This window comes from Cyprinodon tularosa, unplaced genomic scaffold (genome assembly GCF_016077235.1).
Source record: "Cyprinodon tularosa strain WSP-4 unplaced genomic scaffold, ASM1607723v1 ctg33, whole genome shotgun sequence".
Classification (NCBI taxonomy): Eukaryota; Metazoa; Chordata; class Actinopteri; order Cyprinodontiformes; family Cyprinodontidae; genus Cyprinodon; species Cyprinodon tularosa.
The window spans coordinates 2,802,417-2,821,000 of record NW_024039041.1 but is presented as its reverse complement, the minus strand read 5'-3'; the positions used below and the strand labels follow the sequence as shown (position 1 = coordinate 2,821,000).

General features: G+C 36.5%; 2 protein-coding genes across 3 annotated transcripts; both read left to right on the top strand.

Moving 5' to 3' along the window:
* The first annotated feature begins 1,574 nt into the window (after positions 1–1,574).
* Positions 1,575–12,005, top strand: LOC119788901 (sushi domain-containing protein 2-like). Of its 2 annotated transcripts, XR_005281517.1 has the most exons (17): positions 1,575–1,712; positions 3,309–3,507; positions 3,608–3,759; positions 3,849–4,016; positions 4,166–4,340; positions 4,472–4,673; positions 5,165–5,250; positions 5,388–5,656; positions 5,728–5,862; positions 5,960–6,124; positions 6,348–6,596; positions 6,823–7,006; positions 8,014–8,108; positions 8,192–8,371; positions 11,060–11,156; positions 11,442–11,602; positions 11,668–12,005. XR_005281517.1 is itself a non-coding variant. In XM_038293585.1 (16 exons), exons 1-16 carry the CDS (start codon positions 1,652–1,654, stop codon positions 11,485–11,487), a joined length of 2,463 nt encoding a protein of 820 aa, XP_038149513.1. In that variant the 5' UTR covers positions 1,575–1,651; the 3' UTR covers positions 11,488–11,656. The 2 variants fall into 2 exon arrangements, 1 of the variants encoding a protein (XP_038149513.1); XM_038293585.1 differs by lacking the exon at positions 11,668–12,005 and having other exon boundaries at positions 11,442–11,656.
* A 3,340-nt stretch (positions 12,006–15,345) lies between these two features.
* On the top strand, positions 15,346–17,301 carry LOC119789000 (heat shock protein beta-1-like). Its single transcript, XM_038293731.1, has 3 exons — positions 15,346–15,916; positions 16,056–16,119; positions 16,371–17,301. The coding sequence occupies exons 1-3, from the start codon at positions 15,526–15,528 to the stop codon at positions 16,546–16,548; spliced, it is 633 nt and encodes a 210-aa protein (XP_038149659.1). The 5' UTR covers positions 15,346–15,525; the 3' UTR covers positions 16,549–17,301.
* Positions 17,302–18,584: the final 1,283 nt, after the last annotated feature.

Here is an 18,584-nt window from a genome sequence, read left to right as displayed (position 1 = left end):
AATGGAAATACTGCAATCAAGAAAAAAAACAACACGTTTTTTGATGGGGGGTGTTCTATCATTTCACAAAACTGCAATGGAAACACTTCTTTCACATCACGCATGTCACATGATAAGCAAATGGACCTTGAGGTTCTGATTACTAGTTTGTACAATAAAATCAGAAGTAGACAGGAAGAAGTTGGACTACTAATGAGCTGTGACTGAAATATGGATGTATTTCACACAAGTAATTACATCTACTGCCATGTTGATGTTCAAGATTTATCATGTAAACAAACGTATTCACGTGCAATTTCAACTGTATTTCAAATTTTTAGCAATACCCCAATTGCGGAAATTTGCATTTTAAAAATTGTCAGAATTTCAACATAGATTTGTGCAGATTTCTAATGGAAAAACAGCTACTGACACAGGCTGCTACTAGCCTGACGTAGTCCGACTCAATTCTAGTCAGAATATGAGTCTGATACTGCTCCATAGAGCTGTGATTATGGGGCGTGTTTCGAACGAACCAGGAAAAAATGCCTCTGCACTCAATTGGATAGACCTACAACCAATAAGAGCAATGGAGTGCGTGACGTATCTTAAGCGAGGCATAGTTGTTGTCCACAAAAATCAAAGCGTGCAGTTGCACGCCTAGAATAAGAAGATGAGCCTTGATCGCGTTTCTCTGTTCCTCTTTTAAAATTAATTTGCTGTCGATATCTTCTAGAACAGACCTAATAGCAGAATCTACTCACCCAAACTCTCCAGCGGCAGCCATTATTGTTGTCACCCAAGCGCGCTTTGGTCACATGGTTGATAACGTTACTCTTGATCATCTGTCCATCATCGTATAAAGCCCGCCCTGACAATTTGATTGGATCGCCTGACAGTGGGCTTTAATACTCGCGCTACTATGGAGCATAGCCAGACCGAACTTCCCCGAACTCAAACCTTGTGGGCGGGACTAAGTTCGGACTGGCACCCAGGCTAGGCTGCTACATTATCAATGTGGCCTCTTTACTTTGATACCTGACTAAATCCGGATTCACTGAAGTCAGTCAAGCAATAAGGTTCCTGTTTGGGCTATAATATATATGAAAAATGTTTGAGTATGTGTTGGAATGAAATTCAATACTGAAATATGGCCACATTTTACTATAGCATGCTGTCATGTCAGTGCAGCATGTGTTAAGGTAGTTTATTTCTTCTTTTAACTAATTCAAGACTGATATAGATTTCAATGCATTTCTCACATACATCTCTTTAAAAAACTCGACGTGTTTCAGACCATAAAGTTCACAAAATACTGATAGTACTACTGTGGTAGTAAATGTTGATGCTCATACAATCAGATATTAGTTTATCAGTGTTTATTACTCTTGGTTTCAGATAAATTCCTCTGCATACGTCAGCATATTTCATTATCATATCTAACACAAAGCGCTTATCTTACATTTTTACAGGTTTAGAGTTTATCAAAACAGGAGAAGGTCAAAATTACACTTGAGTATGGAGCTGAATATTTTGCTCTGATCATTCATAGTTAGTGATTAACAAGAGTGTGCATAAATATAGGTCATCAGAGGTCCAAGGTTTAGAAGCAACAGCATGGTACAAATACTGTAAGAGTAGAAAGAGGAGCTGAAAATCGAACTCTGTCAGGATGAGAAGATCAAGAACTGCAATATTTATCTTCCTGCTTTCATTTATCTGCAGAACAACAGGCAAGTAACCTCTACATTATGGGTATCGTTAAGGATTATGTCTTTAATTCAGTTCTTTCGAGTTTTGTGATGAGATTATTTGATTCTAAGTTAGGTTATCATAGGTGAAAAAAAAATGTAAATACTTATTACAAGATGCCTTAAAGTTGTTTCCTGAATAGATTTAGATATCTATTACACTTTTAGTTTTCATGAATTAAAAAAAGAAAGACTTATCTCTAAATGAAAGTTTGACCATTTTTTTGCACCTGGGAAATCAGAATACAGCTCAGGGAATCTTTCACTACTTGAGGTTCACTTTGGTTGAGGCAACTGTGGCCCTATGGATAAAGTAGTTGTGGATTGCATTTCAACTTTCTCTTGTTAGTGTGCCTCTTGGCAAGACACTTAACCAAACGTTAACAACTAGTTTTGCATTTTGATGTATATGAGAATGATTAATGAATATGGCTACATGGTTGGGTGCTTAGTATGCATAAAAAAGCATAATATAATTTTAGGCAAGTTGCACTTTATTCATCATCCGGTTTATGTATGTTGATGCATTTTTACATATCTATGTATGTAAAAGAAAAATGCCTATGTGGATTAAAAAAGGAAAGAAGGCAGGTGGTAAAAGATGTTTGGAGAGATACTACAGATACGGTGAAAAGGCATTTTCTAAACGCCTTTGTTCTACATTTCAATAAAAAAAAAATCTGATGAACCGAGCTTTGAACATGCTTGGGTCAGGGGCCAGTTATGGTACCAACTCCTGTTCTGCAATACCTACAAAAGCTGATTAAACTGAATATCCTGCACCGAACATCACATACAAAATGACTTGAAGATTATGACAAGAAAAGGGAAATAACTAATCTAAAGAAATAAAAAAAGTAAATAGAAAAATAAATTTTGTTGTAATTACATTAGATTAGATTGAACTTTATTGTCATTGCACAGGTACAGATACAAGGCAACAAAATGCAGTTTAGGTCTAACCAGAAGTGCAATAGCAGCAAGTCCAGGATAAATATTGGTCCTATAAATACAGTACATGGGTTCTAATCACTTCGCTTTTATAGATTTGAATTCTGTCTATAAGAAAAAAACAATGTAATGAAAAGGTAGAACACAATATAAAAAACATAACCTTCCATCAATGTTATAGGTCATCTTATAGTTTACAGCATTTGTTAGAATAATTGAATTTTGTGCGCTGTCATTACACAGATTTACAATTATCAGGTTTAAAGATTAAACATCAATATTTTGGGGAGGTAAATATTGGATAATCAATCAAATGTTTGTTGGCAGAAAACTTTAACATTTAGTGAACACATCATGTTTTAGATTAGTTATTTGTCCAGTCAGCGGTTCAAAGTCCGGACCTGTGCAATCTTGATGCTTTTAGCACAGAGACCAGACTCTATGCAGTCTTATAAATCTGTGCACCCAAAAACATTCCAGCTCTAATAATGGAAACCACTTTGATACTTAAGTTTAAAATGTACTTTTTTTTTTATACGTAGCACCCTGCAAAGCCAGTCTGACTGGCTAGTTGTAAACACAGTGAATTTGCCATGTATCTCAGATTTTCTTTTTTCTTTTGGAAAGGAGAGACATGTGAAGAGAATTGTGGGAAGAAAATGGTCTCCTGCTCCTGCCACCCGACATGTGGGTCTCTTGGGTCCTGCTGCTCTGACTACAAAGAGTTCTGTGTAAATACTTCTCCGTGCTCCGGGACCATAATGGGTGGGACAGACTTCGTTGTCCTTGATGCAACTTTCAACAAGAGCTCCCACATTGTTTGTAGGTAGGATATTTTTCTGTCCCCAAATATTTTCATTTAAATTTAAAACTGGAGTAAAAAAATAAAAAAAATAAAAATATGATCATTCCCTTCTGATCGGCAGGTTTGATAGTAAAACTAACACAGTAGGGTACGTGGATGAAGATGGAAGGGGCCATTGCATTTCCCCACTGTTATACCAAACTGGATGGGTTTCCTTGCATATCTCCTCAGATAATGGTACCACCTTCAACAGGGCAGGATCTTGGCTTTCAGGTACTTCAGCTCAATGCAAAACATTTCAAATAAAAACTTTGCCTGTTAAAAGTTTGTTTGTTTTGCCCGATCTGTATGTGCTGCTGCAGTTCACACTGGCAAGTTGGATTCTCGATTTAAAGCTATTTTGGTGAATTCAACAAAGTGGCAGTACTATGGAACCCCTAACGTTGGAGGGGATTTAAAGATGACGTGGAATACAACTTTAGTTAATGCAGAAAAAGTTAACCTAGAGCTCTGGGGATACAGAGAGACAGGTAAGAAATATTTTCATTCACTTAAAGAATTACAGAGCTTTAAAATGTTTTCAATCCCTCTTGCTCTTATATTGTTATTATTTTTTTTCATCTTTAACATGGTCATTGCAATTAAGAAAAGACTTAAATTAGAAAATGTTTTTCTACAGGAGAGCCATACTCTGAGTACTGGCAGGGTGAGTGGCACTTTCTTTATTCCCTTGCCAAAGATCACCCCAACAGTGGCTCCTTTAGCTTTTTGCCCAAAATAGCCCCGGATGGCTTCTCAAATTGGGAGCTGGGTGCTGTTCGTGTCAGCTCAAGCAGCTACCCTGATGGCAGTTGGTAAGTACAGATACTCCAATAAAACTGCTTCAAGAATCAAGTTAATTTTTTTCACATTTGCACTTCAGAAGTCAAAGACAATTATCCATGACCTCTAGTGTAAGTTCTGCACTTTAATGTGTTTTATTCAGGAATGTCCAAGCTGCATGGAGTGAGGATCATGCTCTGGCCTGGCATCTAGAGGAAAGTTTCAGACAAAACTCATCAGGGTGGGCTCTGGATAAGTGTTTAGCCTGGGATCAACTGGAAAGTGAGCTGCCAAACTTCCTCACTGAGGTCATCGACTGCCCATGCACTCTGGCTCAAGCAAGAGCAGACACAGGGAGGTTTCATGTAGGTGAAGATGAGATGTTCGGATAAGGGTACAATCACTGGTAGCAACATTAAATATTACCTGAACAAAATAAGGGTACAACAAGAGCAGATTGTGAGTTTTTTAAAACTGGTTCAAAGAGCTGGTGAATTTATCCAAGTGTTGGAATTTAAATTTATGGTCAAGATGAATCTGTAATTAGTTGATCTGTTTATGATAGCAACCAGTTCAAAGTAAAGAAAATGCACCCATCAAATTACAGAATTTATGAGCCCTATACAAGCAACAGGCTGTCTGATGTAACATGTAGACTACAGGGTTTAAAACCATAAAATTATTTCTGTTGTTATAAAACCATAAAACTGTGTCATTTCTTTTCATATGTAGTTTACCAAGTGAAATAACAAAACCTATTTGGTTTAAAGCTTTGAGCTTCAGGTGATTGTTGAAATATAGAATAAATTCAATCCCTGTTTGGTCGTTAACTCTAGATCTCCTCTGCATTCCTCAGACTGATTACGGCTGTGATATAGAGAAAGGGAGTGTGTGCACATATCATCCTGGGAGTGTTCACTGTGTAAGAGCGATAAAAGCCAGGTGAGTCCCAGTAAATGCAACATATATCTGAGCATGTTCTGTTCATGGATGCTTTGGTTTCTGGTTCTCAGTGAGTATTTACCTACTTACCTAACCCTAACCCTAAGCTTTCCCTACCTGGGGTTTCATTTCCCCAGTCCTAAATATGCTGCAGGACAGCAGTGTTGCTATGACAGCACAGGCGCTCAGGTGCTCACAGCAGACTCGATAGGGGGTAGTACTCCAGACCGGGCTCATGACTGGGGGTCACCTCCATTTAAAAAACCTCCTCGGATCCCCGGCCAATCCCACTGGGTTTATGACGTTCTCAGCTTCTATTACTGCTGCCTTTGGTCTGACAACTGCCACTACTACTTTAAACACCGGCCCTCCAGTGACTGCAGGCGCTACCAGTCGCCAAGCTCAGGTACATTTTGTTTTGGTTCCTTTATGGGATGATTCGAATGTGTTTATGCTTATGTTTTGGTTAAATATCAGCTATAGTGTTTGGAGATCCACACTTTATAACCTTTGATGGTGTCAGCTACTCGTTCAATGGCAAAGGGGAATACACTTTGGTCACATCAGAGGAGAAACAGCTGACAGTCCAAGGCAGAACCGAGCCTGTGAAGGGTGAGATATGAAGCTTTTGCCAACAATGCAGAGTAAATCATAAAGTAAGGAAAGCAAATAAACATCTGTTTGTTTTTATCTTTTTGGATATCACTAGATTCAGGAGCGACGATCAAGGCAACAAGGCTGACGTCTGTAGCTATGAGAGAAGGGTCATCAGACATCATTGAGGTGCGGCTTGATATCAGAAAGGATGGCCTTGAAGTGCTGCGTAATCAGCAAATCCTCTCCTTCGCGGAGCAGACCTGGATGGATTTACAAGGTGAGATTCCACTGATTTGATCAAAGGTTTTATTGTAAAAAAAAAGAGAATAATTTAGTTTTGGACCCTTGAATTCTGTGTTACCATCATTTTTCTCTTCAAAGGCACCATCACTGACAGTCTTTTTCTTTTATTCAATTGACCGCTTATTTGAAACCAAAAAACATTTCAGTTTTGCACAGCATTTGCTGTTTTCTCTCTCTTCTTAACAAATATTTTGCAGGAGTGTTCGTGTTTTCTCCCACCTCTATAAATGTCACTGTAATGTTTCCATCTGGAGCTGGGGTGGAAGTGCGACATAGGGGAGAAACTATGACCACCACCGTGCTCCTGCCAGAGGAATTTAAAGGCTCCACTCTTGGATTGTTGGGAAAGATGAATGGTGACCCTAATGATGACCTAGCCCTACCCAACGGAAAGCTATTTCAGAATCACAGTGATGCAGAAGAGCTGTTCAACTTTGGGGCGAGCTGTAAGAAATCACCATTTATATGTTTTATTTTGTCCAATATATGAAATTACATAACTTAAATTACTAGAACCTAAACACCATGAAAAAGCAATAATTAAAAGGATGTCTGCAGTGTTTTTATTAGATTTCATCCTGTGTCAATCGATATGATTTCTCCCCCTAAGTTAAGTGACTGGGAGTTTATTGCATTTAACTTTTAATGAAGTATTTATTTTTCTCTCTCCAGGGGCGATACAGAACAACTCTGCTTTGTTTACATATGATTCAGAATATCTTCTGAACACCTACTACTTTGCTCCAAGACATGATCCAAGTTTTCTTCCAGTATTTACTGTTCCTGAAAATCTGGATGATCCACTGAACAATCAGGCAGCTGAAATATGCTCCGGAGAGGGATCTCAGTTCTGTAGGTAGGAAGGAGAAACAAGCAAAGGCATTCTGTTTAAAACACAACAGCAGAGACAGGTTGCAGTGGGCCCTGGGCAAATTTTAATGTGGGGTCCATTTTGGTTAGGAAAATCCTCCATAGCCCAACTAAAACAATTTTAATGTATATTACATTTGCTATTTTTCACATAATGACCACAAGTTGTTTTGAAATTCCTCTCTGAGCCAATAATACACCTAAATAAGGGTTGACCAAATCACATAGAAAAAAATTTCCATTTTAAAAATGGATAGAGGTAGAATCTCATTTTCATGCTGGATTTCAGAAAATAAAAAAATCTCAACGATGTAAAAACTGCAAGAAACCAGTAAGACATGCTTTCAGAGGGGCCAACACAAAAGCCCCTTTTTTGTGTTATTAATTTTGGTTGTTATTTATTATTCAATATCTTGTAATAAATACCAAATGCTAACAAGACACAGTTTGAAAGGTTTGTAAAACTCTGTCAACTTAAAACACTGCAAATGTTTCTAAACTGGAGTACAGAAACCACTTTGGTCTTAGCCCCTCATACTAGCTGTTATCCTTGATTAAATAAGATTCTAAAACTTTATATTGAATAAAGGCAATAGGAAAGTTAACTATTCCAGGTAAAATATGAAGTACTTATAAAAATATAACATAAGTCCATAAAAAAAGAGTAATCCCTTGAAAACTGTCACTGTTAAAAAAGTTATTTGTTGTTTGTTATTTAACACTAATTTGGCCATACAGACCAATAAACACAAAGTGACTCCAGCCTAGATAAAACCAAAATCAGTTATTTTGTAAAACCACCTATCTGTGATCTCATTTGCTAAGTTTACATTTGGTACCTTTTTTATGTAGTTTCAAGAACTATAGAGCTTTAGGCCAGCTGGCTGGTTCTGTACTGTCTTGTTTATACTGATTACTTAAAGTAAGAATCACTTCTTTCTAATGGCTAAATGTTTAGGAATTGCTTCATAAATGTTTTATATTTTAATGCAGGTATGACATCCTCGTAGGACGTAGCCCCGTGATTGGAAATGCTACCAGAGTTTCCTTCCAGAGTCACGTTTCTCTGGTGGAGGATCTGAAGCCTGGTATGATTTCTATTAAGGAATCTGGGAGATTTATACATTTATGTTCAACTTTGTGTCGCTGTGTTTGTTATTGTTTTTTGCAGTGATATCTTGTGGATGGATCCCACCACCTGATAATGGGGAAAAGATGGGTACCACCTATACACAGGGAGCTAAGGTGCAGTTTTCTTGTGATAAAGGCTACAAGCTTAGAGGATCAGAAGAACGTACATGCCAGAGCAATGGCAAATGGTCCGGAGAAGATCCAAGCTGCGTGGTTCCCAGTATGAACAACTAATAAAAATAAAAAAATCAATGAACATTAAAACTGTGATTTTTATAAATCAACAAGCCAGTGTCTATACATGTGTTTGATTCTGAATTTTCTTTTACTATTTGTACTTTTCCAATCAATATGTTTGCTTTGTATGAAAGGTCTGCAGTCTCCATGATTGATTTCCTTAAATCAGAAACTGATTGAAAAAATATTGGGGGAAAAATCATCACTACTTTCCTGCATTTCTCCAAAGGATTTTTGTTACATTTCCTGACTAGATCTGTATCAGAGCTTACTTGCCCCTACAGAAGATTTTTGGTCTTTAAAAAAAGCCTTATGCTATTTCATGGTATCCACCTCATGCAATACTTACCAAAAAATATTTTAATGCAAGTTTATTGTTTAATTAGAGAAAAAGGTCAAACTAATACAATTAAAGAAGAACTGGCATATGAGCTTTATTTTTTCTATAACTAGGGTTATTAAAGTTGACTTAAACTGTTTTTATTTCTGCTGAATTGTAGAACTTGTTGGAGAGCTTCCTTTTTACCTAGACTGAAGACTGTTTGTGAAATGCTTTTGCACACAAATAACCATACAGGTATCATGTGTTTTAAAAAGACGTCTGAAAATGTGGTTATGTAGATATTATTGGTCTAAGCCAAGTGGATTTTTAAGTGGCGCTTTTAAAATAAATGTTTTTCTACAGTTTTAACAATTCTTGAAATTGTGGGCTGCCACATCACATTGCAGTAGAGCGGGTTTCACACACACAATTGATCGTAGAAACATGACTAATATCTTTATTCCTGACTCTGGGACCTTTCCAGTATATTCTGATTGCTAACTATACATAGGCGTTTTTTTAATATAGGGACATAAATACAATATAAATACAAGGGACTCCTCAATATATTACCAACCTCCTCCAGATTAACTCTCCAGCACATGCTCTGAGGTGTGAGCGCCATCTTCATCTAGAAGTGCCTAAGTTTAGGCATAAAACCAGGGACCTGGACAATTTATGTACGGTAGTTGGCCCCAGACTTTGCCCCTCCATATACAAACAGCCTCTACAGTGGATTGTTTTAAGTCTTGTCTTAAGACCCACTTTTACTTTTTGGCTTTTAACAGCCCATTGTTGTGTGGTCCTCTGAGTCCTTTTAATTTATTTATTAATTTTAAACTCTTACTGCAGTTTTTTTGTGTTGGGGTTTTTGTTTGTTTTTATGTAAAGCACATTTTATGTTGTTAAATATGCTATATAAATAAAGTGGATTGGATTAATATTCAATTAAATCAAATTATCAATCAAAATAACAATCAAAAAGTATTGAATGAATTGAAATTAAACTGAATGCAATCAAATCAAATTTCTGCTGCTAGCCATAGAGTCCCGAAGCTACTGTATATTCAGGCCTCTGAAGCATGCAACTGGAACATTTTAACACACAAGTTATCCTGATGTGCTGGGGATATAATCAGAGATGGCAAAAGTACTCACTTTCCGTACTTAAGTAAAAGTACAGATACTTGTGTTAAAAAATACTCTGGTAAAAGTGGAAGTACTGATTAAACTTCTTTACTCAAGTAAAAGTAACAAAGTACAGGCTTATAAATTTACTTAAAGTATAAAAGTAAAAGTAGAAACCACTTTTTTCATGCCGTTGCCTACATTTTAAATGGATGTCTGCCAATAGGACTAGATCTCCGTTGTGTTCATTTTCAATCATCTCGTCGTCCATGCTACTATGCTAACGCCACCGCCACCAAGCTGCAATGATTTGCCGCCAATGAATACCGCCGAATCTGTCGATTCATCTTGTAGTGGTGCGTCAAATGCAACGTAGATTCCCATCCAATTAGATTGAATTTGGTATTGATGACGTGAAAAATAATAATGACGGTAACTCCATTGAAATGATTCAAAACTAAAGTAACGAGCCAATTTTTTAAAATGTAAGGAGTAGAAAGTACAGATATTTGTGTAAAAATGTAAGGAGTAGAAGTAAAAAGTCGCCATAAAAATAATTAGTGAAGTAAAGTAAAAATATCAGAAAAATCTACTTGAGTACAGTAACGAAGTATTTGTACTTCGTTACTTCCCATCTCTGGATATAATGCCCATATAATTTGGCTTAGATTGGTTGTTTGCATATGTAAAATTGGATCATATTAAAGCTGACTAATATCATCCCAGACTTTTAGGCAGTTTGCTTCTGAAACAAAAAAAAAATGGGTTACTCAGGCTCATTTGATACTGAGTGTGAAGTAAGTAAGTAAAATGCATTTGTATAGCACTTTTCACAGAGTGCTTCACAGGCTAAAGGGCTTTATTATGGGATTTTTAAATGAAAACAGCTCAGTTTGACTAAAATGTCCTATTAGCATATCCTATGGACACCCTACCTGCATATTAGCTGGATTGAGAGTGGGAGTTAATCAAATCATTCATAATCTTACAAAAATGTGAGAACCACAGTTGTCTTACTGTAACTTTGTCCATGGTTCCTCTGCATAAAATCTTTAGACACAGTTATCATATATTATTTTTTCTCAACACTTACTGGAAACAAATAAAAGGCTTTATGGTTGATAAGTGGAGATGGGTAATGTTTGTTGTGTTTAATATAATTTTTTTCAGCCCTATGAGAGACCATCTGGTAAAATATTGTAAATCTTTGTTGTGTTTCAGGTAACATTGCTGGAATAGTGGCCGGTTCAGTCATTGGAGCCCTGACATTAGTTGTAATCCTTACGCTGATTATTCTTCAGTTAAGAAAACACAAAAGGTAATACACTTAAATTTTTCTTAAAACCCCCAGTGCATCAATCATTTGTATCATTTTTAGTTTTTCCCTTGTTCATTGCACCATGTTTTGGGTTTTTTTTTTTTTTGTTCTCCCACACTATTTATGTTTGATCACTGCTGCATTGTATAGAATGGAAATTTTATTTTTACTGTCTGGAAAGCTGTACTAAAAAAACTTTTGTTTTGTATACACAGAGTCAAAATGTCAATAAAAGTTGTCTAAGTCTAATTCATAATTCTTATTTTGTATCACTTTCTCTTTTAGAAAACAAGAAGATTCAGAGGAAGATAGAAGAAGCAATGACTCCTAACTTAAATCCTGGATGACATGAATTTTTATTATGATTGAAAATGTGATGGTCATAAAAGATAAACACATTTGTTTTATCAGATAAAGGCATTTGTGGTAAGAAGCTATAAAAGGTATTGATATTTTTTCAGTAGGCAGACAAAGGATACAAGGGAAGGTTTAATTGTAGGCCTGTGTATTGTTTTTTTTTAAAACACCTGCAAAAGAATGATAACAGCTAATGTTGTCTTGCACTAAGGTCTGTATTTTTGTATCATAGATGTTTTTCTCTACGTATAAATAGCTTTGTTTAAAAAGAAAAAATAAATTTATTGATCATAAAGCTACTTTAGTAAAGCTTTTCAGTGTTGAACTCAGAGTTAATACAGCTGCTCATTTAGATGATTAGCACAATGTGTGGACTGAGGTGTTAATGATTTGAGTGGACTTTGGATTGTTGGATTTGTGTAACTACTTGTAGAACTTGTACACTTGAAATATTCTATGCACCTTGACAATAAAGCTGCTTCATGTCTGTTTGATCTGCTTTTTGTCATCAAAACAGGATCCACACATTAAAACAACACACAGCAATCATCTATGGATTTTCCTGCAAAGCAATTAGTCTTTTTTAGGCCTTGGGGGTTGTTTATTATCATAAAACATGGAGATGAATATAGGTTACGTAGGGGCGAGGAAAGGCAAGGCAGGTTTACTTGTTTGTTTCAGTTGCATGACAATTCAAAGTGCAGTATAAGAGAAAAAAAATAAGAATATAATTTTTGAAAACAATGGAATTATTCACAGGAAAATTAAAGGGGAGCTTCAGGAAAAACTAATCATATTTAGATTGCACCGTCAAAGACCACTCTAAACAAATATGTTTTTTAATCTCGATTTAATGAAACTGAGGGTTTCAGTGCTTTTAAAATTTTCTAGAAGTTTATTCCAGATTAGTGCATTGTTAGAACTAAAAGCTGATTGGTCATGTTTAGTTCTCGTTGTGTGTACACGTAGTGGTAGATATGAGCCATAATACTTGGGTGTGCTCTTGATAGATTGACCGCAATTCTGTAATGGAGCCTAGGCAAAGGTTTAACTGAAGAAACTCATTTCTCTCCTACATCCACCTGCGACACAGCCAATCAGCTTTGAACCACACCTCCACGAAAACCAATCGACATCCAAAGTTCATCTTAAAAGGCCTCTGATCTTCACTGTCTGCTCTAGGCGCAGTCGGTGGATGCGCTGTTTGACTTAATTGAAATGACACAGTTTCAACCCACCTCCAGCCCCTCCTCCACCATTGTAGCTTAAGCTTCATAAGAGTGCCATTTCTCTTGGACTCTTACTGCGTTCCCTGTCTCATCTTAACCGTTCCGGAAGAAGACCACCCTGTTGAGCCTGGTTCTGCTGTAGGTTTCCTCCTAACGGGGAGTTTTTCCTCTCCACTGTGGCTTCATGCTTGCTCATCATGGACAGGTTCTCTCAACCTGTGTTATCCAACCGGACTTCCATCTTCCAGGTCCCAGAGTGAAGCTCTAGTATCAGCTCATGCAGTCCACTGGATCTCCACATAAAGCTCAGTATACTGTCTGGCTAATCAGCAATCTACAGACTGACCAACTTCATCTATCTCCACTCCACCACCAGTTTCAGGCCTGGGGGGGGAGAAGCCCTATTCTTTGCTCCTGTTCATGCATATCTATCAAAATTAAACGCCATGTATCCTGCCGAGGTCTGAGTGCCAAAGACAAAGTAATTGTATCAATACATTTCTCCTAATTGTCTTTTATCTTCTTGTGAGTTTTTCAGATTGAGATTTGGTATATTTTCTGAGAAACAGTGAGCTAGTGTAATGACTTTTCTTTGTTATTTTGAGGAGGGGGGCAGAATCTACAGCTGTTTGATCAACTTTATAAACAGACCTGTGAAACACCTTTCCAGTAACACATTTTAATAAAGATGAGTGCATTGATTATTTTTTCAAGGGTATGCTGAGACATCCGTCCTTTCATCCTTGAGATGTTCTGTAGTTGATGGAAAGCTGACTTTTTACTGTCATCATGTGCCTTCGACTCTTCAGGTATGAGTCCATCACTACCTCAGGAAAGCCTGATTGATGGTTCCCAGTTGTAATAAGTGAAGCATTGCACAAACATTTGAACATTCTTCTTTTGGTCCAAAAACTTCCATTCCAGTTGTAAATAGTTTCAACTCAAGAATATTTTGGCATTTACTTGTGTTGAATTCTTTAATGTGTCATAGTCACCTGATGACATTGTAATGTATAGCTGTGTGTAATCTGCGTGATTAAAGTGTCTTATGTTTTTGCTTATTAGTAAATGAGTTAGCAGAAGCATTTGGATAGCAGGGGGCCCTAAGATCGACCCTTGGGGAACGCCATATGTAATTTTAGTGGCTTCTGATGTAAAATTTCCCACTGCACAAATAAGTCGTTAACCTTCAAGAAGGATTTAAAGTAGTCCAGTCCTCTACCAGAAATACTGAACTCAAATAAAAAAGAGTGATCAATAATAACTTTTACATTAGGATCCAATAATACCAGCACTGTGGTTCTTCCGCAGCTTGCATTTATAGGGATGTCATGAAAACATCTCTAGAACACACGTAGAAGCATCCGTGGGAGACAGCAAAGGGGCTGGTCATCGTTCATATGTTGAAACAAAACTTTTTCAACATAGATTATTAGAGGAAAGATATTGTACGCTGATGATGTGATCCTTTATAACAAACCTTTCATACATCTGACTGAATTATTTAAATAAAATTTTTGAGCTATCTTTGCTTTAATTTCCCCCCTTGTTAGCAGCTCTGACAATATCTAAAGCTGTCTCTATATCATGTATTAGCTTTGTGGGTTTAAAAAAAAAAAAACGGTAATCTGACTATTTAACTAGAGCCAAAAAAACACAAAACACCAAAAGAGATGTGTATAGTGGAAAGATAAGGCCTTTTCCCTCAATCACCTAACAGCATGAGTTGCTATTTGTGCCAGGAAACAAAACACTTCCCTAAACTTGAAAAATAACTTTTAACTGTTAAAGTCCTGCGTTCTGTATAGTTCACAAACATAAATATTAAATAACTTATGCATTCAAAAAGATAGCTCGTACTGCAGTGTTTTGTCTTAAACAAACAACAGGACACAAACTTATATATATTAAACAATATAATAAATCTAAAATTCTGCATGTTGCTTTACTGAATTTGTTTAGCAGATAAATACTCACATTTTATCTGATTTTATATTTGAACATAACTGAGAAAACCTCCCTCTCGAAAGGCATGATATAACCAGCAGATAGTTGCTTCATTACTTAAACAACTCGTCATCAACAAAGATGCAGCTGTGAAATTCCTCACCGATACCTGAATTCACCATTCCCTCCATCCATCACATTGTCTGAGCTGTAAGCACATCTTGTGCCTGTGTTTGGGTTTCCTTCTTCTTACCTATTTACAATGAGATCATTTTGTTTTGCCCTTTTAGTTCAGTCTTAAGTGTGGTGACTGGAAGTAACTCCCTTGTTAACTGTGCGACTTTAAATGAGCTGCTGTTCCCTCACATAACAGACTGCAGTGGTTTCTGTGGACAAAGAGCACCAGTATGTGACAAGACTGCAGAGGCCAGAGCTGAATAAACAGGCTGCTTGCTGCTTGCTGCTTCCAGAGTCATAACAGTAAGAGTCAAGAGTTATAAATACGAATGATTAGCATTGTCCTCTCTATGTCCCGGGGCAACAGAGGGCCATCACTTACTCATCGTATATCAAGCCATTCTCATGTCTTACATCACATCTTCTACTGTGCAAGTGATACATTTAATCAGCCGCATATATAAAGTGTGTGTACCCAGCACTGCAGAGTAGTTTCTTCCTCGGACGTCCTCCTCACTTGTTGTTACATGTGAGCAATAACCTACAGCTGCTCTGTGGTTCAGTGATTCAGTTCCTACACTTGTTGGTCTCATCGGGGAGCAAAAGGAGTTTCACTTCAAACACCCCTGTTCTTTGTCCCTGAGCTTATTTTTAAGGACATGGATGAGCAAAACAAACTTTTATCCCGGCCCATCTTCCGCAGAGATGTGGCCTGGGAATCTTTCCCGAACTGGACCCAGCCAAGCCGTATCTTTGCTCAAGATTTCGGGCTCCCTCCTTTCCTGGAGCCCAGTGACCTCGACTGGCTTGACTGGGCAAAAAAGAGGCTAGCATCCGTCTCTTGGCCGGGATTCACACAGTCCCCACTTCTGCCTCCGTTTATCAGCCAGCCGCGCGATGAGCAGGACAAAAAGAAATCGACACAACTAACAACTGGTGTGTCAGAGATGCAAACTGATCAGAATAGCTGGAAAATTTCTCTAGATGTCCATCGCTTCTTACCAGAAGAGATAATGATCACAACCAAGGATGGGTACTTACAGATATCAGGTAAGGCACCTTGTTCTTAATGGATTTACAGTTACAAGTATGTGGAAATGGAGCAAATATGCAACAAAATATTTTGTATTTTTGAGGATTTTGTGTGCTAACATTCTATAAAAAAAAAAAAAAAATGTTTGTTGTCAAGGAACTCATGAAGAAAGGCAGGATGAGCATGGAGTGGTTAAAAGGTGCTTCAGTCGTAAATACAAGTAAGTTGTCTGAAAAAAATTAAACCAATGTAAAAAATCAGACCGTACTACATAACTTTTGTAATTTTGAGAACAAGGGAGGGAGTAAGCAACCCACAGAGTGAAAGAGGTAGATTCTGCAGCATTGATACAATGACTTTCTGTCTGTATATCGATATATTCTTAGATGAAGATTACTTTAACAGCTTAACCTTAAAAAACATTTGATATATTTGCTTACTGTGTTATGTATCTATTTATCTTCATTAAAGGTTGCCACAGGGGGCAGATTTGCAGCACATCAGTTCAGCGCTGTCTGATGGAGTCCTATACGTGGAGACTCCTGTCTCTGGCACACCTCTCAACAACCCGAGCAACGAGATTGTTGTCCCAGTTCAGATCAAACAGACAGAAGAGGGGGAGAAGTGTGCAACAGACCCATCTGTGTGATGCAGCCTAAAGAGATGAGGAACTTTACTGGTGGATCTTTTATCATAATTTACTACATTTTCCTGACTTGCAAAGCTGTAACTTCTCAGCTTCTCTAGATCCTTTTTAGATATTTAAAATCAGATGATCACTTCCCAAAACTTTTTCTTTAAAGCACAAAAGTTTTCAAACATTTGATGTGAATAATAATCCACATAATGCTACCCTAAAATTATATAATATACAATTTAAATAGGCTTTTAACATCGGAATAACGAATAATGAATAACACATTTTTGATAACTATGGTTTAATTGTTCTTTGCAGTACCTTTTCTAAATGTCTGATCAATTTCTATGTTTCTCTCTGTAGGCTTATTTAAGATTATTAATTTGCTCCTTTCAAAGAATGATAAGGCTGATAAAGGTTGATCTGAGCTTTTATTCAGCCCTGAAATGACTATTTTAGTACATAAATCCTATCCAACATTAGATTAACAAAATTATTGATAGTTAGACATTGTATCCCACTGTTGCTAAATATTCTACTAAATATTATCCAGCCACTTGAGGGCACTCTTAGGGAAATATAATTTCTGTCTTAAACAGAAACAGAAACAGAAAGCTCATAATGCAGATGAACATAATTTCACAACATAAACTCACTTTATCTTCACTATTCAGAATGGGATTGTATGACTTCAGGCAACTTGGCAAGATGGTTTGATTTAAACTCACCAAAAAGGAAGCTTTTTTTTTTTTTTTTTTTTTTTTTTTTTTTTTTTTTTTTTAGATGTAATGGAATGATTAAGAATGACACAGAACACGAAAATGAAAGTATTATCTTTAAATTCAATTCATCATACGTTTTTTTTTTCGTTTGTGCATGGCTAGAAGAAAACAACCGCAGCATATGAACAAAGTAATCTTTCTTTTAAAACAAATATCAGTTGTAATCAATCCAAATCAATCCTTTAAAAAGAGAATAAAATATATTTCTTTATCACACTCAGTAAATGTGCTATAAAATTTTCAGAAATATTAAAGCAGTTTAGCTTTGAATTGAACTATAACGTGTAACTTTATGACGCTCTCAAAGATGGAAAAAGGGGAGAAATTTTATTCCTGGCCGCATCATTTAAGTGAACACGGACATCTAGTGGTAAGGATGAATATTACATCATAAATGTTAAAAAGCAATACAATTATTCCCTTCACTGACTGTTAAAAATGTTATTCGCTAAATATATTCTGTCTCAAACTCTATTAGAAACAGAAGACTTAACTAATAAAAAAACAAATGTATTTTAATCTGCCAATCACTAATTTTATCATAAAATGTATAATACAACAGGTCAGGTGCACCCCCATCAATCTCTGCTTCACCTCAGCTTCTGTAGAAAGTAAAGCTTTTGAATTTTCATGGGTAAATGTAAAATTTATTTCATTCTTTCTTGAGGTTAATGTTTCAGTTGTTTTTTTTATTTTTTTTTGCAGATCTTACAGATAGTGTTAGCAGGTGCTTTTTTTATGTGTTAGATAAATTTACATAGAAATTACAACATATTCCTTTGATGCTTTCCTGGGAAATTTGACACATTTTCTAGAATGAGGTTAAGAATTTTCCAGGAAGTAATCTGCTTTCTATGAATTAGGTGTCTTCCAAGATGTACTTTTCTTCTATGGAGGTGTGAAAACTTTTTATTTTTTGTTATAGAAGGCAAGATATGTTTTATAATGCTAATCATTTAGATGGCTTCCTCAAATGACAAAATATATCAATAAGGTTTAGTGTTGGCACCTATTTACACCAATCAGTCATAAAATTAGGACCACATACAATGCACACAACTGATTACTTCTCTATTACAATATGTGCTACTGGATATTCTAAGCAGCATGTGATTTTTCTAAATGGTATTGAATTAGTCTGTAAAAGCAGTTAATATTTAAAAGGTGGTTCATAGTTATATATGTGGTTCCAAAGCAAAACATAAGAGCAGCAAATCTTAAGTTTCTGATCTGAAGTGGTGAGTATCAGTATAAGAACAGTGGTAC